The 27,900-nt window shown below is 22.5% G+C and overlaps 2 protein-coding genes across 2 annotated transcripts in view; both read left to right on the forward strand.

Moving 5' to 3' along the window:
• Positions 1-1,434, forward strand: part of LOC105366115 (kinesin-like protein CG14535) — a 37,002-nt gene extending 35,568 nt beyond the window's left edge. The window contains 1 exon segment of the mRNA XM_011504441.1: positions 1,204-1,434. Coding sequence (XP_011502743.1) covers positions 1,204-1,354 — 151 coding nt within the window. The 3' untranslated portion in view covers positions 1,355-1,434.
• Ndg (Nidogen) lies at positions 1,351-27,667 on the forward strand. The gene is made up of 23 exons (XM_011504478.1): positions 1,351-1,658; positions 15,912-16,190; positions 16,271-16,476; positions 16,649-16,740; positions 16,917-17,066; positions 17,321-17,554; positions 17,999-18,518; positions 19,849-20,015; positions 20,236-20,364; positions 20,431-20,529; positions 20,984-21,192; positions 21,473-21,476; positions 21,637-21,774; positions 22,386-22,511; positions 22,622-22,744; positions 23,510-23,859; positions 25,632-25,968; positions 26,211-26,439; positions 26,587-26,762; positions 26,840-26,948; positions 27,055-27,170; positions 27,459-27,591; positions 27,632-27,667. Exons 1-23 carry the CDS (start codon positions 1,431-1,433, stop codon positions 27,633-27,635), a joined length of 4,158 nt encoding a protein of 1,385 aa, XP_011502780.1. The 5' UTR covers positions 1,351-1,430; the 3' UTR covers positions 27,636-27,667.
• The last annotated feature ends 233 nt before the right edge of the window (positions 27,668-27,900 follow it).

Consider the following 27,900-nt stretch of genomic DNA (forward strand, 5'->3'; position numbering starts at 1 on the left):
AAATTGAATTTTTAAGTCAAACTTTTTTATTTAAGTATTCACTTAAAAGTAATCTTCATCTAAAAATTTTCATATATAACAAAAATTAGGTTACATGATATAAATTAATTTTTTCTGTCAAGAATACATTTTATAATAAAATATTTAAAAATATGATAGATATAGAATATGTTAATTTAAATGTATATATTAATATTAATATGTATATATGTATATTAATATTAACAATTAATTGGTAAGTAATTGAATATCTTTTTAAATTACCATTTATTAATAGTAATTGTTTTCATAAGTATATTTAAACGATTTGTATAATTTTAAGTTATATTTTACGAATTTAATAAATCAATTTTTGATATTGATAATCTAAATATAATAACATAATTTTTTATATCGAATCGTAATGTAAATTTATTAAATAAATGAATTTGATTTTTTCAATAATTTAAATCATTGTTAAGATCTCAATTGTATCTTTTATATATATATATATATAAATAAAACAACGTATATTCACATATCAATATTTTTACAAAATGATTATTATATTTTAATATTTGGATACAGAATTTTATTATTTTGTTTTTAAATTTTTATATTATCGTTTTAATTAAATATTTGTATTTAATAAATATAAAATTTATGAATTAGCTTCTTGTCCATACATTTCAACCAGAAATATGTATAAAACATAGAAATTTTTACATATAAAACATATTTCAGAAAAATATATTTTCAAATGAATTAATTTATTATATCATTTTGATATAAAATAGTAATTAAAAAATCATTCTATCAATTACAAATCTTCATAAAAAATAAATATAGTTTATAAATAAAAATTAAGTAAATAAAAAAATTAACGAATAAATAATATGATTTAGAGTTGGAATAAATGTAAGAGTATATGATAACTGAAAAGTTGTTATAATAGCTTTAAATATAAATATTCATTATAATTATTTTTAATTTATCAAATTTTGAAAAAAATTGTTGAACTGATTCAATTTGATGGTATTTAAGTACAAATTTTAAATGTCCTATGATGAAGTATTAGTGAAAAAATATGCGGAAATCTCCAAGATTTTCTTTTCTTTTTAATTTAACTTATGTAAAATAAAGTAGGAAATTTTAATCGAAGCAAATATGTATTATAATAATATATTGCTCTGCTTCATAAAATTATCGTATGTGTTACTCGAGTAAGTTCCAGTTAGACGGATTATGTCATTCTTCAGTAACTACCCAAGCAATAAGCCCTGTAGAAAGAAGATTAGGAAAGACGTGTGCAAGAAAGAAGGAGATTAAAGCAGAGAAAGAGGGAAAATACTTAAATGATAATGAGAGAGACTGATAGAGGGATCGAAGAGAGTCGTCAAGAATGTTCTGAGGAGTCACTATCCAACAGTCACGTAAAAACAACTCACACGATGATACGTAATGCATTTTTTAAGCCGAAGGTTGGGATACGAGAGTCTCTTCTCCTACTTATTTTCACGTTAACTCGAATAGCTGCAGTGAGTCGAAAAGACCTTTACCCCTTTGCTCTACCAGGAGCAGTGAACCTTAAAACTGATCCAAATGGTATGGTATTTACTGAAGAACGACAACTCCAAACGCCGATCGTTCTCTTCAATAAGGAATACAAATTTATATTTGTGAGTTTTAAATTCATTATTTTATATATTTTATTAATTAGCAATATTGAAAAATATAAATCAATGTTGGGATTAATATATCTTGTTTCATGAAACAGTTTATATTATAACATAGACATCCATTGTATAATATTAGTATTGTATTAATTTTATTTTAGACTATTAATTATTTTAGACAATATTAATTTAGATTATAAAATGTTTAGAGTGTATTAAAAAAAAAGTACAAAGCCAAAATATACATAATAATTTGTTGATACAATATATAAATTCTATAATAAATATATAAATGTTCATTATGGTAAAAAATTTCTCTTTAAAAATAACTTGTGAATAATTTTATAAAATTTAAATAAATATTAAATTATTTATGCAAAAAAACTGATATTACTTAATCAATAATTGTACTAAACATGAATTGTGTATGTTTATAAATAGACGTATATTGAACAAATTATATGTAATGTATGTAATTTTTAACTGAAAAAATATTAAATATAATGATAATTTGTTTTAATAAAAAAAAATAAATAAGAATTATCGGAAAATTTTTCAGATATTGCAATTTACTAAACAATAGAGTAAATTTTTATAGAGATTTTCAAATATATAAAATAATTTAATTAATATTAATTAAATTATTTTGAGATAAAATTTTCAATTAATTTTTTAGTTACTCATAACATGTCTTCTAAAATTTAATAATTCATAATTTTTGTAAACTTATAACTTTTATATTGCACTAAATTATTTTTACAGCGAGATTATGAGAAGATATGAAGATATTCGGTCATTCACTCATTTCGGCGTTTTCTTGCCTTCTCATCATTCTGTACTGCATGAACCATGACACGAATTTATCACGAGAATAATAACGAAATAAACTACGTTTTATCTCTTACAAACTAATATTAAACAATTTTATTACTCGCTTTAATTTTTCAAATTAAAACTACTTGTTGCCTTAATGAGATTGCTTATATTAATTTTATTATGACTATATATTTTAATTAGTATCTATCATATATTTTAAAATAAAACAATGGAGTTTTATAACAATTATATATATATATATATATATATAACTAGTTTTCTGGATTATCTTTTACTGGATCTATCTCCTAAAATATATTTGAATACTTGTACAGACAAGTAATATGAATATGTTCATGAAATTTAAAAACCTTAACATCATCTTTAAATTTATAGAAGAGTCATACCTATATTTACTCATGATAATAACTGTTTATTTATTTAATAATAATAGTGATAAATTTTAATATGTCATAATATTTATAACGAATTATTTTTAAATATATAAATTGATAAATAATTTTATCGAGAATTAGAATACGTTAAATATGTTTTAATTTTATCATATCGTTTGTATATTTTATATATATTAAACAATATTTAATTATTTGATCATTGCCTTGACAAAAATGATCGCAGACAATTTTGTATTACTATTGTCTGAGAACTATACGATTATTCGATATTTCCATAAAACTCGAACAGGTGGTCAAAGAAACAAGTAATCAGAAAGAATTACACCAAAGTACTTCAAAGTACTTGACACAATACTATAAAAAGAACAATCGAATTTATCATAAGATTCCAAATAGATAGTACACCTTAAGTACATAACCTGAAATCTTTATTTTCTTTCTCTCATTTTTATACATGTAAAAGCAATCTTTTCAACTATTTAGTAAAATTCACTTTTCAATGTATAATTTGTTAATCTTTTGGTACAGAAAAATGGCTTTTATATCTAAAATTATTAAATATAATATTATTTTAAATAAGTTTTGTTTATTGTTTATTAAAAAATTATTGAAATATTAGTGCCTTATTTATAAATTTCTTTGTATTATTCTATGATTGTATAATATTATATAGTATTATATAATATATTATTAAAATTAAAAAACAATTATGAATTTTATACATATATATGCATGTTTGTGTATATATATTTAAAAAACACTGAATAATTCAATAATCAGGTTGAATTATTTTTATTTAGGTATTTAATATTGAAATATAATAAAATGAAAATAAATAAATTTCATTAGAAAAATGTATATTAAATTTTTGTCCCTCGGAAAAGCATGTGAAATTTTAATTAATCTGTTCCTTTATTTTATTCTAATATTGTTCCAAATTAGTAGTTATTTTTATAACTAATCAAATTGTTAGTTATTCATCTATGCTCAACACAAATATTACTATTTTGTCGCCTATATCATCTACATGAAACATAATGAAATATATAATAGTATTATCAAATATTAAATAAAGTAATTTTTACAATTAGTAGAAAAACATATTACGAAGAGTATTAATAGTTGATAGATTGTTCACCAATAATTATAAATGTATATAACAAATATTTATTTTTCATTACAAATTTTGATAATGCAGTTTATAATTAATCAAATAAAAGATTGTATTATACTATTTTTTAAAACTAGTAAAATAATATAAAAACTATCTATCATTCTTATATTTATTTCCATTTCAATTCATTATATGCATACCTATATTTTTATTTTATTATTTCTCAATCGTAGTAAGATATCAAATAACTGATATAAAAATGTACAATATATATATATATAAGTAGTTTTTTAAAATTAATTCAATTTATCCTCTAAATTAACTTCATTATATTTATATTACGTAATTACTAAAATATATTTTAAAGACAGCAAACCCGTCCAAAGTAAGTCACTTTTATTTCATTATCAAAAAATAATAATCATCTTTTAAATAATAAAATTTAATAAAAAAATAATAAAAATCTTTATTTAATGAAGAACGTTTTAAATTTACTACTAATTTAAGTTGAATAAAAATTAGATATTTATAAAAATGTAATTACCATTATCGACTTATTTATTGATAAATATTATAAATTGTAAGTTAGACCTAGAAACGAACTTTTCGAATGAAAGATAATTTTAAGGTATGAACTTTTAATCTGAAAGTTACTGAAATATATATTGCTAAAACCAAATTTTTATATTAAAAAAATATAAAAATAGTCTTTTTATAGTAGAAATAAGTTATGAATATTTAATGTATATAAAATAACAATAATCAATGGACACAGAATTACAATACATATAAAGTGATTTTCTACTTTAATGTAACATCACGTAACAAAAATCCTACAATCGAGAACATATTTAGTAATTTTATACATACATTAGTACGTATTACTAGATGCTTAATAATCAAACGTAAACTTGTAGATAAAACTTTCTATAAAATCAAATAATTTGATTATTTATTAAATTATAAAAATATATTACAATAAAAACAATAAAGTTCCTATAAACAGTACGTCAATTGTAATATTTAAACATTAATAAGATTGGCTATTAGGAAGACATAATATTTTTATATGTACACAAAATGAGTTTTAACTGTGTAATATGTTTATGATGTTAATATAAAAAATCACATTTTAGTATTAGAAATGAAAACTTATTTTTACTCTAACCACATGCATGCATTATGAGGGCGTATTATATTATATACATAGTTATTTGAATTTTTTTACTAATTATATTAATTATAATAAAAATACTATCTCCATATGTATAGATACATATATTACCGACCCGCTACCAATAATTGCAGAGATTGCTTGGCAGAGTTACAGTTGTGAAGATATTGCTTTAAAAATAAATATATGGTCTTCTAAAAATTGATTGGTATATTACATAATTTTATTTAAATGATAGTTTTTATAGATATCATAATTTCTCTCTTCCATCCATTTTGCTGATTCTACTTGATGACGAAGAGCACCCTACGCAATAATTATGTTCATTGCTGGTTATCGTCAACGATTTTCTTAATCAAAATAATTGCGATCAATTATAAAATTATATTAAACTGAGTACTTTTGTTGTTACAAGGAATTTATAGCCAACATATGATGAGCTCTTATTTCCGTTTCATTATCTCAGATTTTCGCACAAGGTTCGAGATAACTTTATCATAAAAAATTATATGCATTTTTATTAAAAATTATATTACTTATTACAGATCTACTAATTTGAAAGTGTATTTATTATGCTTTTATTTCTAATCGATTTAAAATATTCATTATATGTTTTATTTAATCAAAATCATATTATTTATCAAAAAACAATATTTATATAGAAAGTTCGTATTTGTCTATTTATTATTCACTTTTAAATGGCTTGTATTAATATATATCTGTATAGATATATATTAGACAATGATTATGTTAAAAGTTAATAACAATAATATTGTTTATTAACTATTATCAATTTTACAATTATTTAAATGAAAAATGTCAAATCTTTTAAGTGATAAAAACAAATTTATTAAGAATTTATAATCAATCAGAAATGGTTTTAGAAATAGTTACATTATAATTCATAAATGCGTAATTTTATTATATTTTAAATTATTGATCTTATATACCCTTGTACTACAATTGCTCTATTTCCTTTTATACATTCTTTCTCTCCTTTACTCTCTCTCTCTCTCTCTCTCTCTCTACATTTCCTATTCAAATACTATATATTTGCGGAACTCAAATGTATTCATACCATTAATTATTTGCGACCTTTGACATTGCGATGGCCTGTACAAGATATTTACTGAATAGTGATGCACTAACCAGTGTCAAAAATTTAATCTATAAATATTTTTTAATTAAATATATATATAATGTATGTTGTTTTTTAATTTAAAGAAAAATTTAAATAACTCTATTAAAAATATTCTTTAATCTTTATTTTATTATTATTTAGTAATTATTTTTAAAACAATCGTTTATAAAAAAAACTGTAGATGAAAATTATGGCATAAATTTTATTAAAAATCAGGTTGCTGTGTAACATATATATATTTTAAATGGTAAAAAACTAGTAAATAAAGAAATTTTATTTTATTACTGAATATGATAGTTTATGAAATATTAAAAATAAACAGTATATAATATAGGAATACTCTAAATATATACTAATCTAATTAATATAATGTATTGAGCTATTGTATGTGTTACTAAAAATTAAAATTATCATTAGAATCAAATAATTATTTTCCTTGTAAAAATACTTCTCATTATTTAAATCTGAATTTTAAATGTTATTTTAAGTGTATTATTCTATTTTAGAATTGTATTTATAAAATAATTACTGCGTTTTATCTATAGAAATATATTAGTGCCAATTATAGTATAAAATAAATATTGTTGATATGTAAACAAAACTACATTTTATTTGTGTACTATGTGGGATTTAAAAAATTAAATGTTAATTAACTTAGAAAAAGTAATGTGTAATTGATATTATATGCCTCTTGTATTAGATTAACAATAAAAGTAGGAAAATGCAACTGCATTTGATGAAACACGTAGTATTTTATCCATTCATTCATATATTTTTAATTTATTTAATAATCTATTTGTGTTTTTCTAAGATTGAATAATTTTTTAATGAAGGAATAGTTATGTAAGGACAACATATTTTGATATCATATACTTAGTTAATTTAGTTAAAAAAAATTTTAATTTGATTAACCAATATAAAATTTTAATAAATAAACAAATGAAGTATGTGTAAAATGTAATTTTGGCATTATAAAAATATTTCATACGTTTTATTCAAACTTTCTTTTCTCAAATTTGTGACATATTTCAGAGAGAATCTCATAATAATTTATAATAATTTAATATATATATAAACTTTTGTATTTTCTCATACACAAGTATAACAAAATAAAAAAATTACAAATTTACATTTATGTTTGTATACATAACGAATTATTACTGATCTATAAATTATTTTATTTTAATATGAAACTTAAAATTAGATACTCATAATTTATATAATACAAGTACATAAATATGTATATATATATATATATATATATATATATGTTTTCTTATAAATTTTCATTCTAAAATCCTCGTCTTTTTTATTTAAAGATAAAAATGGAAATAGTATTAAGGTTTCATCGAAGGTTTGTTTAATAAACGAAAAATATTAAATCAAGTCCATATTTGTATCCTATTTATATAACGCCATAGTATTTTTTTAGTATCTTCAAAAAAATCTGTCTTAAAAATATTATTTTATATAACACACATTAAAATAAAAATAAGATTTATGTCTAACAAAAGTTGTTAAATACTAAATTTACAATCAACACAATATATTTTAATATATTTAATAGTGATATTTTTCGATAGTTGATTCTCTTGAACCACATAGTTTATTACATTTAATATAAAAATAAGTCAATTTATAGTTGAATCCCCGTGACTTTTAACTCAATTTTATGTGTTTTTTTTTAACAACTTGAGGGGTTGATAAAAAAATAAGGAAATAATGTTTTTGAACTTTATAAAAAAAGAGAATAAAATCTTACACGCAAGAGGAATCAAAGCAGAACACATAATTATTGTTTTCAATAAACATTCTTAATGTACATTCGGTTTTAGGATCTGTAGATGTTCTGTATATGATAAGAAATACATTTCTAGTTATTTCGTTCAATACCAGAACATGTAGCGAAATAATATTTAAACTTGAAATAGTTTCAGATTTAATATTACTATTTTTCTATTTTCATATATAAAAATTTTCATAAATTAAAAGATATAACACATATAAAATGTATACACTGATTTTTATTATTACAAATAAATATGTGAATTTTAAATAATATAAAAAATATTTAGTATACGTACAAAGACCCGTAAATCTTTTGCAATATTCATTAGTTGTTTAGTAAGCGGTTAATGTTTCAGTTCTTCGAAACTTCCCATATTATTAATAATATGATTACGCTAATATAAACTTTAATATAATGTTTGTATTGGCATTACTTTTAAAAAAATTATTAAAAAATATATTTATTTAATATATGCTTTCGATCTTATTAATAATAAAAAATCAATTTAAATGAATTTCCTTATATCATAAAAATAAAGTTATATACACATTAAAATACATTATTCTACAAGAAATAAGAATTAAATAAAGTTTTTGATTTGATGTAATTATATAAAAATAATTTTATTACTCATTTTAAAAGTGCTCAAAAAAAGAATTTAATTTAATTTTATGACATGTAATCGTGACGTTAAAACAGATAATTGTTATCCATATAACTATTTTACATTTTTAAATACTGAAGATTGTGTATAAAAAAAAAAATATATTTTGAAAATAAAATAATATAAAGCAGTAAGACAAAGATTTTTAGTCAATATCTATATTCATAAAATAAAAATTTTATTATTATCGTTATTAGATTTCTACATTCACTTTCTTCTTATTTTGTTCTATAATTTTTTAATCAATCAAAGAATTAAAACAAAGAAAACTTTGTATGAGTCTTGAAATTGAAGCTGACGTTTAGTATGTCTGACTCAGACTACCAGAACAAAACTACTACTATTTCTTTCTTAATTATACTGCTAAATATGAGACCTACAAAATGTTATGTCAGAATTCAATTGAAGTTTCTTTAATTTCTTGAATTAATCAGAAATATTATATAAATAACCATTAAATATATTCGTTTATTTAACATTCCACATTTTTCACATTATAATTAACTTATGACAGACTCTCTTATTTATATACGTTTTTTTTTTTAATATTTAAGTTGTTTAAATATTTAATGGTCTTTAATGGGTTAATATTAATTATTAATTGTGTGAATAAATTATTAAGTGTATGTATAAAACATAATTATTATTATATTATATATATTAAGTTATCATTCATTAATTCAATAACACCATTTTGTATATCTAGTATCAATATCGTTTTATAATTTATAGACATATTATTTGTATATAAATATATATTTATTTTTATTATTCTTTAGCATTATGCTTTTATTATACATTCTTATACAAAAAATATGTAAATTGTTTTCATTTATATAATAGATAACTTACTAACTTAATGTTTGTATTTATTTTTTGTTATTCTGATCTTAATAATACTCTTTTTGTATCTAAAAGTATCTAAATCCAAAATGTACGATAATTTCTTCAAATAAAAGGTGATCGTTAGTTATTAGACTTTGCACCATTTGATATGCTTAAAAGAACAAGTGATTATTTTACATTTTAATGAATTAATTTGTCATATTACATACAACCATATTAAATTTAATTGATATGTTACTATTTATAATTTATCTTATTTTAATTTTATTAAGAAAAAAACAATTATGAGAAATTTAATTGTACACATTTATTCAACATAATTGAAAGCACAATTTATAATATATAACAATATGTGTTTTTTAATAAATGATATGCTATAAATTCAAAATTTACACTACTATCGATTGTTAGTCATATTAATTTCATTAGGTCGTCCAATAAAAATAGAAAAAAAGAAAGTATAATAATATCTTTATTGTGAGTTATTAATAAATAAGAAGATAAGAAGTGATGTTATTTAAATATATAATATGTACTATAAATAGGTACTATAAATCTATAAAAACGGTTATTAAAATTCAATAAAGATAGTACTAAATCAATATTTTAAATAATTTGAATCGTGATTTTATTATTATATGACTAATTAATATGTTAGTCATAAGGACAGATTTAACAAATATAGGTTAATAAAATGAATATAAGATATTTCTTAACTGCTATTAATGCCATAAATAAATATGCATATTCCAAAATTTTTTATTACAAAGTCCCCGTAAGAAATTTCCAAATGACTTTCAATGTTTTTTACTCTATAGAAACCGTAATATTTCTGTATATCTATCTAGTTTTCTCTTAATAATAATATTTTTACGTTTTGCATCACAAATTTATAATAATAAATATAAATTGTAATCTAATTTTAATTTATAAAATCCCTCTCCTCTTTCTCCACAGATTTATTATAACTGCCTCACGAGAACTAAAGGCACCAGAAATCTATTGAAATTATAAACGCCTAGTAATAAATCTTTATAAGCAGTACTGTCTGGGATCAGACTAAAAACCTCCTTATGATGGTGGGTGGAGGCTTGCTGGCAAGTGGAGGGGGCAATGCAATTATTCAATACTGCCTTTAATGTTAATAGTCTTTTCTTTTATTAAATATAATAAATAATGAATAGTTAATAATCTATGAATATTGGAATGAGTGTATGATATAGTGAATATATTAATGTTTCTTCAGTAGTGGTGGTGACGATAAGTCTGTACGTGTGTTCTTGATAGCATGGAGGGTGATCCCCCTTCTTCTTTGGGTTGAGTAGGCGTAGTGGGGAACTCGTGGTGGTAGGGGCAGCAAGTTAGTGCCGTCTTGGCAGCCGGCGAGGGGTAAGCTGTAGTGTACGAAGTGGTGGGAGAAAGTCCGTGTGACGTCACAGCTTGTGTCCGTCAGCTCAAAGGTAGTGGTGTTATTGGTGCACGTTCGTGTGCTCGATGCGAGCATAACCCGCGGTGTAGAGGTAAAGGTAAGAACTAGCGTCGGCGTTACTTACATGCGGGCGTAAACCGCGGTGTAGAGGTAATGATAAGACTGAGCGTCGGCATTACTTGCCCGTGATGGCGGGAACTGCGTGAGGTGGTAGCAGGAACCGCGAGATGAGCAGAGTGGCGATCCTGTCGTGATGGGTGCTTGATACTAGAAGAAGTGGTAAGAAACGAGCGTCTGCGTTGATTACGGAGACGTGGGTGCCAGTATAGTTGTGGCATCGCTATTAGTTACTTAGGTTGCTTGATGCTTTCCATGGCCTTCCAATGGCGATAGCAAGGTTGGATAGCGAGCCCGCTGTGAAGAGTGCATGATTGGTACTAGCAGGGCAATCGCGACACGTGCAGCTCCCTTCACATTCTCGTACGAACTGGATGCGCCGATAGCGCATCGGTGGCTGTTACTATGTCGCTATTTGTCGTGACGTCAATAGGGCATAGCTTTGTAGGGTTCATTTGTTATTACTTCTCGGAATTATAGTCGTATATTCGAGTTTTTCAACTAGAAGCATGCTTTGAGTCCGTTGGCCAATGTTTACAAAACAATGCTTCGCGCGCTCATACTTCTCCCACTTTGTATTCCGCTTAAAACTGTTGTAATCCGTAACAAGTACCATAAATATCTTTGATGACAGCTGCATATAGAAAAACCCAAAACAGGTGAAAATGTTAAAATTGCCGAGATAAATATGATGCAATCCATAGATAAATCAATGTTTTTCATAAACAAATTATCTCTTTTTATTTTTCCGAATTCCCATACTTTCTTGAAAGTATATACATTAAAAATGTAATTAAATAGTTACCTGCGTGTAAGTGACAAATATATAGATACGCATCTAATAAATAGCGTGTATATTTTTACAAGGTAATGAGGTCGGAATACAAAAATAGATAGACATTACAGGTATTATCAACGGAACTTGCATTATAGGGTTGAAGTCAGTCGTTCCTCAAGTTACGAAACTAGATTTAAATTCTACAATACCGATGCAGTATGCAATATAGAAGAAATACTTAACTGTCTACTTTTACAAGAAAAACAATTTGTTAGACGTAAGGACTATCATTTTATGAAAAGTCTTGCCGATATGATAGCCAATAACGATATACAAATTGGAAATGGCACGACTCACTTCTAATTTCTGAACAATTTCCCAATATATTTCTGTGTGAAATATGAAATTAAAACAGTAATACATAGTCAATAATTGTTATCATAAATTAGATTAAACGGATATACTCTATAAAGTAAAAAATTAGATAGAATATTTCAAGTTTGAATTTATCATGAAAATATTATCAAATTCTCGTCTTGAAAAATATTAAGATAACTATAGTTAAAATATTTCACAGCTAAAAGAAATTCTGATTTAACTATTTAGACTTATTAATAAATCAACCAAATTCTCTCATGTGGTTCAAAAGAATGTCAAGTCGATACGATAATCAAAATGTATATTGACGATGAATGAATCAAACCAAAGTTAGTTCAAATTTACTAAGTAATGCTTACTTGCCTACAAAATAAAGTTTCTTGAAATTGCTTACAAATGCAAGTAATTTATTTGAGATAATTACATCTGATTGTTTATTACAGCCTATAAACACTATACTAAAAAAGTAACATGAATATTCATCGAAATTTTATATGCTCGTGATGCTAGAAATTAGCATTAATAAAGAGAGATTTATAACTAGTTATTATTGTGAATTACAAAGTTGTTGTATAAATGTATGTATTATGAATATTTAATACGCACAAAAATATTTGATGTAGATGCTTTGAATTATCATACAATAGATGATAATAATAATACTTTAGATGAAATTCTTGTAAAACGAGTAAAAATAAGCAATTATTATTTGAAAATGAGTTATTAAAATACTTATTAAATAATATGAAAGTATTATTCAAATTATGTTTCTTTATACTGATTAAATAAATGCAAAATAAATAATAATAATAAATAATACATATTGTAATGAAATATAATGAAAGATAAAACTCTAATTTATGAAAGAATATTACATAATATATAAAGCTATAAATATAAAATAATATAAATTGGATCAGAATTCATTTAAAATAAATTCTCAAAGCAAGAGATATCTAATTAAAAAAGTGAATAACAAATGTTATGCTAAAGAAAAAATGTAGCTGTAATGAATTTAAATTAAAATAGTTATATTGAAAAGTAAGGATAGAAAACAAACAAAATTACTACTAATTTCAACATAAAAACATAGTATTAGTAAAGTAGGTTATTTTTAACTGTAAAAGTTGCTATTTCAAAGATTAAAATTAATTATAAAATTACGAACTACATAAAAAATGTATCTGTTGACATTACCAATGCAGTATGTGTAGATTATTTATAATAGGATTAAGAATAGAAAGAAATTATAAATATTCTCCTTAGTACTTTTATATGGCTAATGTCATGAAATTATTAACATCTAAGGATAAAAATGCACTTGAAAGTGTGGACATCTTTCTATTTTTCATTGATTAGATGGCTAAAAATTGGAGCATAGTCATAGATATGCAACATAGAAGAATTGAATTATTCCTAAAAGATACACTATCTAATTTATTATGAAATAATTTTTTCTTCTTTTCTTAATATACAATAGACATATTTAATGAAACAATAATATTAAAATTCGTATATGTATAAAATATGTAAGAATAATATGTAAATAACATTAGCTAACTTTCTTCAAATTTCAAAGTTTATACCTTCTTTTTCGAGTAATTTATTGTAAGAATCCAAAAACAGATCAATGTAAATAAACTATTGAAAATACAAATGAAAAATTCAAGGATATCTTTTATAAATAAGAGAATGAATTTTCCTGGGGGTGCTGAGATCGCTGTATCCACTAATGTATGCCGATGTATACATAATCAAAAAACAATAGTTTAAAGTCTTTGATAATTATTTTCTGAATCTCTAACTATTCTTCCTAAACTCTTTATATTCATTATAAGAAATTTACAAATATAAAATTTACTTATAAGTTAGTGTGAAAATTTATAGTATAATACATATAAACTTTTTCATTTACATTTTCATCTTTATAAACTTTATACACAAGAGATTAAACTTCAACTAATAAAGTAATTATTAAATAGTCTATGTAATTCTCATCTCCGACCATCGAAGACAATTATATATATTATATTTGATTAAATATTTTAATAATTATTTTTACAAAATTATTATATTATATATAATATATATATTATGTACTATTTAACAGGATCATATAAGAGTATACAAGATAAAATATTTTATCTTAATATTATCTGAATTATATAGTACAATAGATATATAAAATATATTCACACGACATAAATCAAATTTATTATGTTTTGGTTCTATTTTACGCAAATTATCAATTTCTATAATAATATTCTAATGTGGTTTTATATTTATAGTGTTATTTAATAATCTATCAAAAATCAAATTAAACACAGATTACAGATTTCTAATTTTGCAGATCATTTTACTTAATAATTTGACAATGTTTTACATAGATATAATTAGTCATAAATATTCTATTCAAATAAAATTATTCTCAAATTATATTTAAATTATTATTTTTCTATGAGAAATCTTTCATAATTTTCCAAAGATACATTTTAATAATCTTAAAATCTTGTAATGGTAATTTGAATTTTCACACAGAGAAAATTAATTAAAAAATATTTTTACATTACATTTTAAATTATAGTTTTTAAAAAATTCATAAAATTTTTAATTATGTAGAGTAACAGTTCTTTTAAAAAGAAAACTACGTTTAGTTTTTAAAAGTGTAAATATATTTATATGTCGATTTATGTGTTAAGACGTATATTCTTTTGTTAGAATAAAATGACAACTCGTTAAATGCGTAATAACGATCTATGGGTATTAACATTTTTTAATGTTAAATAATGATATTTAATGAGAAAGAAAAAAGAAATCAGATGAAGATTTTTAATGATATTTAAAATATGAGAATTTAGAGTTAAATCACCACTTTTTAATAAAAATGTATGGAATGTAGGAAAAGAAGAAAAATTCAGTATTACTTAACTCTTTTGGATATTTCAGAAGATTGATAATCAATTTTTCGAATAATAATCTAAAAGAATAATATAAAAGAAGTTCTTAATAATCAAAACGATATTTATAATTATAAGTGAAAGGCACGTTATTACAAACTAAGAAAAAATAAATTAATTAAATACTACTCCTTTATATTATTTTGGTTATAACTTATCTTTAATAATATTTATTTTTAAATTTGCTTTTAATAATAATTACATTTTATTTTAATTATATAATATAAACTATAATGTACATAAATTTACACCAAATGAGATTCACATAATTATAAGAAATTATAATAATTCAATTAGAAAATGAAATTTACTCAAGTTCGTTTCTATTTTTTTTAAATTTTATAATTCATTTAATTATTGTAATTCAATAATTCATAATTTACTCTGGCTACTTTATAAAATGAAAAAGTGCATATATATTCCAAAAGATAATGATATTTAAAAAATAAGAGAAATTAATTTTCAACAAAATAATATTTTAATTTATTATATTTATAATAAATACTATGCTCAAGATTTCCAGACAAATAAATATGCCATAATATCATACATTTTCATTCATTATGTTAATTTATGATAAATTTTTATTATGTAAAGTTCCTTTATTCCTTTAATTAAGACAATTGATTATTTTCAGGTTAATGGAAATGGAGTATTATCCTTTATAAGACCAATGAATAGATTCTTTAATATTCCATTTCCTCTTGATGATCCAGTAATAGCTCCTTTATACACACATGTCGATATCCGTGCATCAGGAGAAATACATTATGTAGAAACTAATTTACCTGAAATACTCTCTCGTGCTGGTGATCTTATAAGAAATGCTTTCAAAAATGCTCTTAGTTTTACACCAACTCATGTTTTTATAGTAACATGGCTAAATGTAGGGTATTTTCACGAAAAAAAAGATAAGGTTCAATTACAATACAGACACTTTATAAATTAAATTCTACTATTATAATAAATTTATTAATTATTTATAAACGTTTATAGATTAATACTTATCAGGTTGCTATTTCCTCAAATGGTACACACTCATATGTAGAGTTATTATATCCTGAAAATGGAATTCAATGGATTCAAGGAGAATCTCATCCAAATGGACTTCCAGATGCCAAAGCTCAAGTCGGTATCATTGGTGAAGACAAGATGTATGTACTTACTGGTTCTGGTACTGATCAAATTCAAAATATTGACAAGTATGTTATTTTTATTTACAATTAATTAATTGAATAAAAAAACCATTAAATGAAAATTATTGAAACGTAATACAATAATTAAGATAAATTACTAATAAAATTTGAATATAGTGTACTGAAAAAATTATTAATAATACACACGTAACATTTATCTGAAAAATTATAATTGTAGGTGGTCTAATATTCACCGTCCTGGTCAATGGATTTTTCAAATTGGTCCAGTTCAAGAAAATCAGAATATTATATTACCCGATAATGTAAATGGTAAAAGTTATTTTTACAATTAATAAATAAGATAAACTACTTATATGAATCCTAGTACTCTTACACCTAGTTATTATACAAAAAAATTACAATTAATTTATTCATGCAGTTGAATGTAGTTTCTTAATTATATAACATGCTTATAATATAATCAATGTGTATATATAAATTTCCAGACAATTACAAAAATGATCAAATACAAAGTTGCATGAGTGGTGGAGCAACTCATTGTCATAGTAAAGCAATATGTATTGATTATGAATATGGTTTCTGTTGTACATGTAAACAAGGCTATTTTGGAAATGGAAAATCTTGTCAACCAAATGGTAGATTTATTCATATCAATAAAAAAAATTAAAATTAAATAATTGATATATATTTTAATATTTCTTATATTTTATCAATAATATAAATCTTTTGGAATTGAAATGTATTAATTAACAAACACTCTTTGTATTATATAAAGTAGACTTATATTATATATTTTTTTAGAATCAAATTTTGTAGTTCAGAGCAATTTAGGGAAGTCAAAATTTTTTTAAAAAGTAAAATTATAATTTAGCTATACATATATTTTTAGATATACCGTTACGTGTCATAGGTAAGGTTTTTGGTACAATAAATAGTCAAGATTTTATAAACAGAGATTTACAATGCTATGTACAGACAAAAGATGGAAGAACATATACAGCACTTGCTCGCATACCAGAAAACATTGGAAATCGTTTTCAGCTTTTGAATCCTATAAATGATATTATAGGTTGGCTCTTTGCTAAGACCAATGGAGAAATAAAGAATGGATATCAATTGACTGGTAAAGATTATTTGTTTATAAATTAAGATTAATTTATTGCATTTAAAAAATAGCAGTGAAGTAATTCAAGTTATTATAAATAGTATATATTTTTAGTATTTAGTAACAATATATAAATATATTTTTTTAAGAATTTTATTCGATATTCACTTGTTAAGAAACATAAGCTCATTATGAAATCAAATATATTATTTCATAAATTATAGAAAAACAAAAGCTTGTAGATATATCAACAATTATATTGTTTTTTTACATTTTCTATTTTTTTTATTTTATTATTTTTTTAACATTGATTAAAAAATATAAATACTTCTTTAATATTTCAGTATTTATTATTTAGTAATTATTCTAATATTTTATATTATTATAAAATATTAGAATAAAAAATATAAATTGAAATATAACCATTTTTAATTATATTTATACATTGGTGGTGTATAATAGGTGGTGTATTCAATCATACGGTTGTAGTCACTTTTAAGACAAGTGATAAAGTGATAATAAGTAATAGATATCTTGGGTTGGATGTATTTGGTCAGTTGAAAATGGAGTCTGAAATCAAAGGTACTTTACCATTTGTTGAAGAAGGTGATCGCATTGATTATGGTGATTATGAAGCACTTCTAACACGTACCCAACCAGGTATAATTAGATCCTACACACAACGAAGCTATCGACTAGCTAGTTCGCCCAAATTTGAACGTTTATTTATTGAGGATCAGATAATATATTATAATGAATGCAGTTTTGCAACAGAAAATACAAAAAGCAACATCAGTAAACTTAAATTTTCAAGAGGTATCACAACATATGAAAGTCATGAAGGAATCATTCGATTTGCTACAAATGCGAAAATTATGCTACATGAAGAGGAAGATCCATGTATACAAGGCAAAGTTACTTGTAGTGATAATAGTTCCTGCATTGCTGATGGTGACAGCTTTAAATGTATTTGTAATCCTGGGTTAGAAAATATTTATTCTATATATATTTGAATTGCTAATTATATTTTATATATTATTTATATAATATCAAATTTTATCTATTAATTTTAAAATAATTTCTAAGATATTTTTTAAAAGTTATAGATTTATATTCAAGTTTATTTAAATTATATAAATTATATATCACTATTCAAAAACCTTTATTTACTAAATAGTTTATATATTAATAACTTTTATTTAAACAACAAAATAAATTATTTTTAATAAGTTTTAGGATTAAAAAGCTTTATTTTTATATTATTTCAGGGAAAGCCTTCAATTAAAAATTGTTAAAGCTACACTATTGTTCAAGTAATAAAACAATTCAAAGTTTTTGCAATACAAACCTTCAATACATAAAAAAATGTAAACCAATTATGTAATTTTAGTTTAAAAAGAAAATTGTAATTTTTTCTTTTAACTAATGTTTTAATATTGTTTAAAATTTATTTTATTGACTTAAATATAAAATGAAAAGTTAATAAGATAAAATATATAAATAATATTTCTTTCTTTTTTTATTATTTAATAAGGTTAATTATATTTTTAATACTCAATTTAAATTTTCTTAAAAAATATTATATAATATAATACTATTGTTTGAATTTCTTTTATTAAATTTTGTATTTAAAATAGTTCAATATTCAATGAAATATAATATAGGATTAATATAATTATATTTATCGCTATTCAGTCTTAATTATGTAAATTAATAAAGTAAAAGGTTAAATTTTTAATTCTTTCTAATATCTAATAGTTTTGAATAAAATTTTACACTCATATGACATATCTGATCAAACACGCAAATTTCAATTTGAAAAATAAAGAATCAATAAAAATGTACTATTTAATGTCATGTTACAATGAATACGTACGCATGTGCATTAAGTTGGCGATATATCTGTTTCAAATATTTTTATATATAAAATAATTGGTATTGTTTTTCTGGACAACTTGATAATTTTTATAAACATAATTATAACAATATTAATATTATAAATGTTAATTGTAAAACATATTAAAATTTTATAAATTATATTTCTAATAACGAATCGATTATTTTTTAAGATTCATTAACAGATCATTTCATTATTGAATTTTCAATTTTCAGCTTTATATTGAAGTATTTAATTATGTAAATATATTCATAACTTTTAAAAAAATAATCCAGTTCTAAAACTTGAAATTGTTCCAGCAAATTTATGAATACTATAATATATTAATATCATTTTCTATGATTTATTGATTCATATCAATAAATAGTGGAATACATTCAATATAAATTATCTAATTTTTAAATATTATAAACAGGTATTCACAGCTCCATGACGAAGATAGAGCTTTTAGTTGCTCAGATATTAATGAATGTGATGTTGGTGATAATGGATGTTCGCCAAATGCTTATTGTCTGAATAGTGAAGGTAGTTATAATTGCCATTGTAGGCAAGGATTTATTGGCGATGGACGTATTTGTGAAAGTAAGATTCATTGTTTACAATAATATATTATTAAAAACATAGAATAAATTCAAAGCGTAGCCGGTATCTGTAATAAATATAGTTATATGCTATCAATTTTTTTTAACTAAATTTATTTGTAATTATAAAATAAAAATTTACGAAAAACCGGTATGCTAATTTAAAAAATATAATTTAGTTTAATTAAAATTTAATTATTATTAAATATTTATTCTGTTAGAATTGGCGTCTTGCGATAATTCTAGCTGTGCTGATTATGAACATTGTACCTTAATGAATGGTACACCAATTTGTACTTGCATTCCAGGATTCAAAAATCATGGAAATGGATGTTTCTTTTTTGATCAATGTATGTTTCCATTAATTTAGAAAAAAATAATTTTTGAATAAATAAAACTATGTTTTAATATTACAGCTTCATGTGATAAGGATAATAATTGTTCACATTTAGCAACTTGCGATTATAATGAAATGCATCAAACATATATTTGCACTTGTATAGCAGGATATCTTGGTATGTTACTTATTTTAAAAACATTTAAACATTTAAAATAATTAATTATTGTGGTTATTATTATAATATTAAAAAGAAATATTAAAATAATTACAAAATTAAATTTAATAATAAAAATATAAATTTAATATAGTTAATTTTATTAGTAATAGTTTAGATATAAATATAATTCATAAGTATTTATAAATTAATCTTTATTATTTAAATGTAATAATTTAATATGCCAAGTGCTAAACCACTGTTATAATGCATTGTTTATGAATATTCCTTTAAAATTTACATTTTTAGAAGTACAAAAGTTTAAGTGTAATTTACAAGATTATCTATTTATTATTTAATAAATTTAACTAATTGAATTATCAAAAATTAACAAAAATGAATATACCATCTACATAAATATTTACAAATATAATTAATTAAATGATATAAATAATTAATTAATAAACATTTATAGGTGATGGATATCATTGCCACCTTGCTGGTTTAGTAAACAATGAAAATCCAATTCCACAATGTCATATTGAAATGTGTTGGTGTCCATCAGGATGGGCATTCAAAAATAATATGTGTTTAAAAGAAAATGATGATACATTACATCATGGATCAGGTGAAATTATGCATGATCGTAAGTACAATTGTTATTCATATAAAAATAATTATATCTATTGAAGTGTAAAAGTAAAATCATCAGCAAATGGGTCTTTCAGCAGAAACTAGGAATTTAATATTAAATATTAAAAAGGTATTTTATATGCATGCAATGTTATATAAAATAAAAATAATAGTTTTATTGAAATGTATAAATTTAATATAATTTATTAGATAAATTTGTCGCATGTTTGCATGTCATACAGCATGACTAAGTAATTCAATAATTTATGCGATAATTTATATTATATTTGTAAGGTAAAGAATTATTCTGTACATAATAACATAATTATAGTTCTGTTTTATTGTTAATACTATAAAATATAATATAAAATATTATTAATAATATAAAATAATCTTTCAAATTTATTAAATTGACTAGTATAATCAAGAAATTCAAGTTTATTACTTAGCTATTATAAAAAATTTTAACATTGAATGCTGCAACATGAATTCTAGTATTGGCGCGACCACTACCAGAATGCTTGGAGGACACCTGTATATGTCCATGGGGATACAATTATGATCGACCCAAAGCTCTTTGTGTACTACATCCAGGGCTAATCCAGGAGACGATGGGTTCTTCTGGGTTCAATTGTATGAGCTTATAATTTCCTGCTTGGCTTATAAATGGTTTTTCATGCTTTAATTTTTAAGCTATCATATTTGCTTATTTCTAATAGTTTTACAATTTTTTCTTTTACCAGCTCATGTCTTTTTAAATAAAAATGCTGTCAATTTAAATCAAACATTTAGCTTATATAATAAAATTTTATTAAGTTAGATTTACAATAAATGTGTGTTTTATAAAAATAGTTAAAATAAAAATATAGATGAATATGATAGTATATTCATTATTAATTTTTAAATGCAAGTTTAAAATTTTCAACATAATATAAAATATATTACAATAGTAAAAAGGAATATTAAAAAGGAAATTTTCACTCTTTTTATTTATAATGTAAATTTTTTCAAACCGACATTAAGTTGAATAAAAATTCATAATGATTTATCATTAGTTTTTATTACATATATAAAAAATGTATAATATATATTATTTTCTTAATAGATTAAAATGTAAATAATAATAGTTTTTATTTGCCATCTGTAAGTAATTTCTGAATAACATTAACCACTTTGATTATGAAATTCTTCTGAGAATAAAGCTTCTCAATGCTAAATAACTATTTATACTGGCTTGTGTTTAGCGTCGTGCAATGTGCTAAACAGATGCCACCCTTATGCTCAGTGTATCCACGATTCAAACAACGAGCAGTACTTGTGTCAATGTATTCGGGGTTATGAAGGTGATGGAATGGAATGTTCAAAAATTGGTCGGTATAATTTTCTATGAAACGTTTCATTAACGAAGCATTCATTCCAATAAAAATTTTGTAAGTAGAAAAGCATACTTTTATTTTTATGATAAATTACTATTAAACAGAAATTTCCTGTTTGGATGTCGATATATGTGATCCAAATGCATCATGTCGTCAAGATGAACCAATTGGCAAATGTATTTGCAATGCTGGGTATAAAGGAGATGGAATGTCCTGTACACCATATGGTGCTTTTGTTTTTATATTATTATTATTATTATATGGAATGAAGAATATGATTATTATTAAATGTCGGATATACAGATAATAAATAATCAAAAAAGATGCGAGATAAAAATATATACATTTGAACATGGATTGACCTGTTATCAGTAAGGCTGCTATTGGCAAATCCTGCTTATACATTATGAAAAAGTGCAAATGACTCTTATGTACTAACAAAACCTTTTTCTCATCATGGAAAATACTTGAAATATGCTATATAGAGGTGTATTTATTTAGAGATTGCACCCACACTACTTCCTCATATTAGTAACTTATATTATCCCAACTTATGCGTATATCTAAATTGATATGTAATCAAATTAAAGGCAGTACAATAAATAATAAATATATGATAAAGTAATTACATTAAAGGTGTTAACAATAAAATTACAATAAAATAATTAATTTTGATCAACTAGATTTTAATTATATTTAATACTTTTTCTATTTTAAAAACATCAATAGATATGGTTGACATATTTAAATTCTATATAAAAGAATATTTGCATTTGATACACTATATATTTTGTATTAAATTTAAAAAATTTATAAAAAAAATTTTTGAAGAAACAAAATATTAATATATATTGTTCCAATTCTAGAAATTAATATGTTTAATTATAATTATTTATCTTTGATAAAAACTGAATACAAAACTATTGCATACACAAATTTTTTTAAATTAAATTGTGACTTTAAATATGAAAAAATTAATTAATTACTTACAGACGAATGCCGTGAACATAAAGAGTGCGACGAAAATGAACATTGCTCTTATGTCCCAGTCAATTCACGCTACGAGTGTACCTGTCAACCGGGTTACAATTTACTTGATGGTCAATGTTTTACTACAGATTGTTCAACAAACCCAACACAATGTCACGTAAATGCTCAATGTATATCGGCCAACAATGGACTTGATGAATATCGATGCGTCTGTATTTTTGGTTATCACGGTGACGGTATACATCAATGTGTTGAAGAACACATTGCATGTAATGATATTAATAATTGTGGTAAAAATGCTGTTTGTGGATACAACCAAACATCAAATAATTATGCTTGCTTTTGCCTGCCTGTAAGTATAAATTTTAATTTTTGCTTGTAATTAATATAATTGATGTGTTTATGTATACCTATATGCGCATTTTGTTTTCAATATAATGATTACAATTAAATTATATAAATGAAATTGTAAAAGACAGTTTTTTTAAACATAAATTATAAAAATTACATGAAAACCCTTAAATTATAATATTACATATTATATGGTTTCTTTGTGGCATTATTACATTTTGTAAAAATGTATATTTTTTAGAATAAACTTATAAACTAATTGTATAACTCTTATAAAAGTAAGAAAATGTACTTAGTGAATGAATAAAGTAACTCTAAATTCTATTCTACACATTATTTATCACTAAATTCGTGATATATAATTATATATTTATTATAAAATTGTCTCAATAAATTATATGTATATATTATTTTGCAGATTTTTTTTATGTATATTTTTATAAGCATTTAGTAATTTAATAGTGTAGAACTAGATAAGAAATTAGAAAATAACAAATATATTCTATAATATGAATATATAACTGTCATAAAATTTCATATAAGACGAAAATTTGCATATAAATCAGTTAAAAAATAAAAATAAATCTAAACAATTTTTTGTCATATTTGAATTTGGTAATGAAAGCTAAAATAAAAAAAACAAAATAGCTTTGTAGATAAGTCAATAAATACCATTTATGCATCAAATCTACACTTAGAAAAATATAATATGAATCAATATTGAAAACTCAGCGAATTAATTTTTAAATACAGATGATCATGCTTTGAATTGTAATAAAAACTGAACATTTAAAATCAAACTTATTTAAAGACTGTTAACTGATTATTGGAAAATATTAACTTTAAGTCACAAAATGTGGCACCACTATAATGTAATCATGATCAATCTATCTCATATAAGCATTTCATAAATTTTATAGCCATGCATTCATATAGAGCACATGACTTGTAGAAGTTTAAACTTTTTTCCAAGTCGATTTTTATTTTATACATTAAAGAAGGAGTGCATCAAACAAGTCTTATAAAGCCATGTTATATAAATCTTTTTTATGATTTATGATATTATGATACATTATGATACTTTAAAATAACAAATTCATATACATTAAACTTATGTACATAATTAAATAAAATAAAATTGAGAAATAATCGAAACAATCTCACTTTTAAAAGTATTATTTCATCTGAATTCACTAACTTTCTAACTTATCTTTGCATCGCTTATCTACAAAATATATCTGAATTCAAAATAACTATTTAAAGTATTATTTAAATACAAATGATAGTGTAATATGCATGTATTTTATTTTCTTTACTATTTTCACTATCTCTTCAAAAGCTTTGACATCCTGTTGGTGCTCTATCTTTTCTTTCTTTATTTCTTTTATCTCTTCATTATATCATGACATCTATACTATTTTTTCATATCCAAGCACTTGAAACTATACATATGGCTTGTGAATAAATATAAACTGAATTTATTACCACTTTCTCATTCTCTTAATAATTACAGTCATTAAAATAATTAAAATATTGATGTAACCCTGCTTGTATTCTATTTTCTACATTTGTTATAACAATACATCCATTTCATTTTTCTATTAAATACAATCTGACATGAACATCTTAAATAAATAAATTAATTATTAGCAAATGTATAATTTTAATTTATGCATTTATACAGACTTATTAATCTAATTTGATAATTACAATTAGAAAATAAATACAAACTAAGAAATATATATTTATTAATGCAATATCAATTTTATTTAGGGATATTATGGCAATGGCTTCAATTGTATTCAGCAAACATCATGCAGACAAAATCCAAATCTCTGTTCTCAAAATGCGTCATGTATTCATCTAGGAAAAAATGAATTCACATGCATATGTAATGAAGGTTACATTGGGGATGGCAATAATTGCCAATCTCGTTTCAAATTTGAAGCAAATTTTCTACTAGTTAATCAGGGCATGGCTACACATAAAATACCATTTTTTTCTACATCAGATAATCCAGGAAATCCAATATATCTAGCTTATTCTCAGATGACTATTGCTTTAGATATAGATTGTCCTAGGGGAAAAGCATATATTAGTGATATAACTGGTATCATATTAACGATATAAAAAATATATTCAATATCTTAATTTTTAATTATTTTTATTGTCATATTAATACAAAATTTTCTGCACTGCAATTTGATTATAATATTTTGAAAATTATATAGTTACTTTTTAATAATGAAAATTATTTTTTCATAAATATTGTACATTATTAGAGTTATTATGTGATTAAAAGTATATTTTTATTATTCTATATAAAATAATATTTAAAAATTCTACATACAGGTAATAAAATTACAAGCATAGCATATAATGGATCTCAATCAGAAGTTTTTATTGGTCAAGTTTCAAGTCCGGAAGGTATAGCTATAGACTGGATATCTAGAGCAATATTTTGGACTGATTCTGCAAATGAAACAATCGAGGTAGCACATTTAGATACAAAAAAAAGAAAAATTCTAATTAAAAATGATCTTGTAAATCCCAGAGGTATAGCCGTTCATCCGTACAGAGGGTATTAACAATTTAATACTTAAAATAGATAAATTTTTATTTTATTTTTTACATATATGTTTTCATAAAGATGTGCATGCATGGGTATACTTGAGTGCATATAATGAGTCTATAATTACATAAAGAAAATAGATATTTTTAATTTTAGAAAAATCTTTTGGTCTGATTGGAATCGTGCTGCTCCAAAATTAGAATGGGCTAATGAAGATGGAACAGGAAGGCAAATATTTTTACAAGGAGCAAATGTTAAACTACCCAATTCATTAGCAATTGATTGGTATTCTGATGAGCTTTGCTGGGCAGATGCTGGAATCTTATCAATAAGTAAGATGCAGTGTAAAAATTAATTAATTATTGTAGTTAAGTAATAATCATGGTTTTCAACATTGTTATCTTCTTAGATTGTGCAAATATTGACAATAAATCTGTACGAGTCATTATAACAAATTTGTTATATCCATTTGGCTTAGCAATTTCACAAAATCATTATTATTGGACAGATTGGAAAACGTAATTATTTCCAGTATTAAAACTTATAATAAAAAATACTTGTTTGAAAAACACTATTTTAATAAAATTAATAATTTGAATAAAAGCATTAATTTTTTTATTTTAGAAGTAAAATTGAAGTTGCTAAGAAGACAGGTGAAAATGAATCATCAATACCTCTTCCTGCTGGTGGCAGTGGTAAACCATATGGTATAGTAGTAGTTCCAGAAACATGTCCAAGAGGTAAGGTTAAAAAATTTGATCTTACAATTCATTTCTATTTTTATTTTATTACAAAGAAAATTAATATTATAAATGTTAAAAAAATATAACAATTCATATAAATTTTTGTACTTCATACAATAAATTCTTAATTATGATTTATTAATTATTTATCTTTTATCAATCTTTTATCAGTAAGTAGTATTTATGTGGTAGTTTTTATCAGAAAATAGTATGTGGATTGAAAGCATATAATACTATTATATAACATTCAATAAATATAGAAAAAATTAAAACCTTTTATTCTAGTATCAAATATTTGTGAGTATGAAAATGGAAGATGCACTCTAGAACAGCTATGTCTTCCAGATGGTCAAGGTGGAAGAACATGTGTTTGTGCGGATAATGTTGCTACTTCTTGTATGGATTCACATTACTCAAAATAGTTTTTTAAATCATAAAAGTTACATTTTTACTATAAAATAGTGCTAAACTAAGTGCTCATATTAATAAAAAAAAATCCGCATAATACTAATTGATGGATATCGTTTAAAACTTTTAAAACTTTATGTAAATATAAACATTTACAGTAAATTAACATATTAATTAAATTATCAATTATAAATTGTAATAAATGTATAATAGTTTCATACATTTTGTAACTAATTTGAACTAATAATTTTATATGTACAAATAATTATATGTATTTTGTAATGATTATATGTACAAAATTTTTTAATAATTACCTATT

This window comes from Ceratosolen solmsi, unplaced genomic scaffold (genome assembly GCF_000503995.2).
Source record: "Ceratosolen solmsi marchali unplaced genomic scaffold, CerSol_1.0 scaffold17, whole genome shotgun sequence".
Classification (NCBI taxonomy): Eukaryota; Metazoa; Arthropoda; class Insecta; order Hymenoptera; family Agaonidae; genus Ceratosolen; species Ceratosolen solmsi.

Bases quoted from the DNA above. Each gene is read 5' to 3' on its own strand.
- Ndg (XM_011504478.1), top strand. From the start codon at position 1,431: ATGATACGTAATGCATTTTTTAAGCCGAAGGTTGGGATACGAGAGTCT. The intron at 16,477-16,648 runs GTATGTTATTTT...TTATAATTGTAG, and splicing joins CAAATTCAAAATATTGACAA to GTGGTCTAATATTCACCGTC. The intron at 23,860-25,631 runs GTAAGTATAAAT...AATTTTATTTAG, and splicing joins ATGCTTGCTTTTGCCTGCCT to GGATATTATGGCAATGGCTT.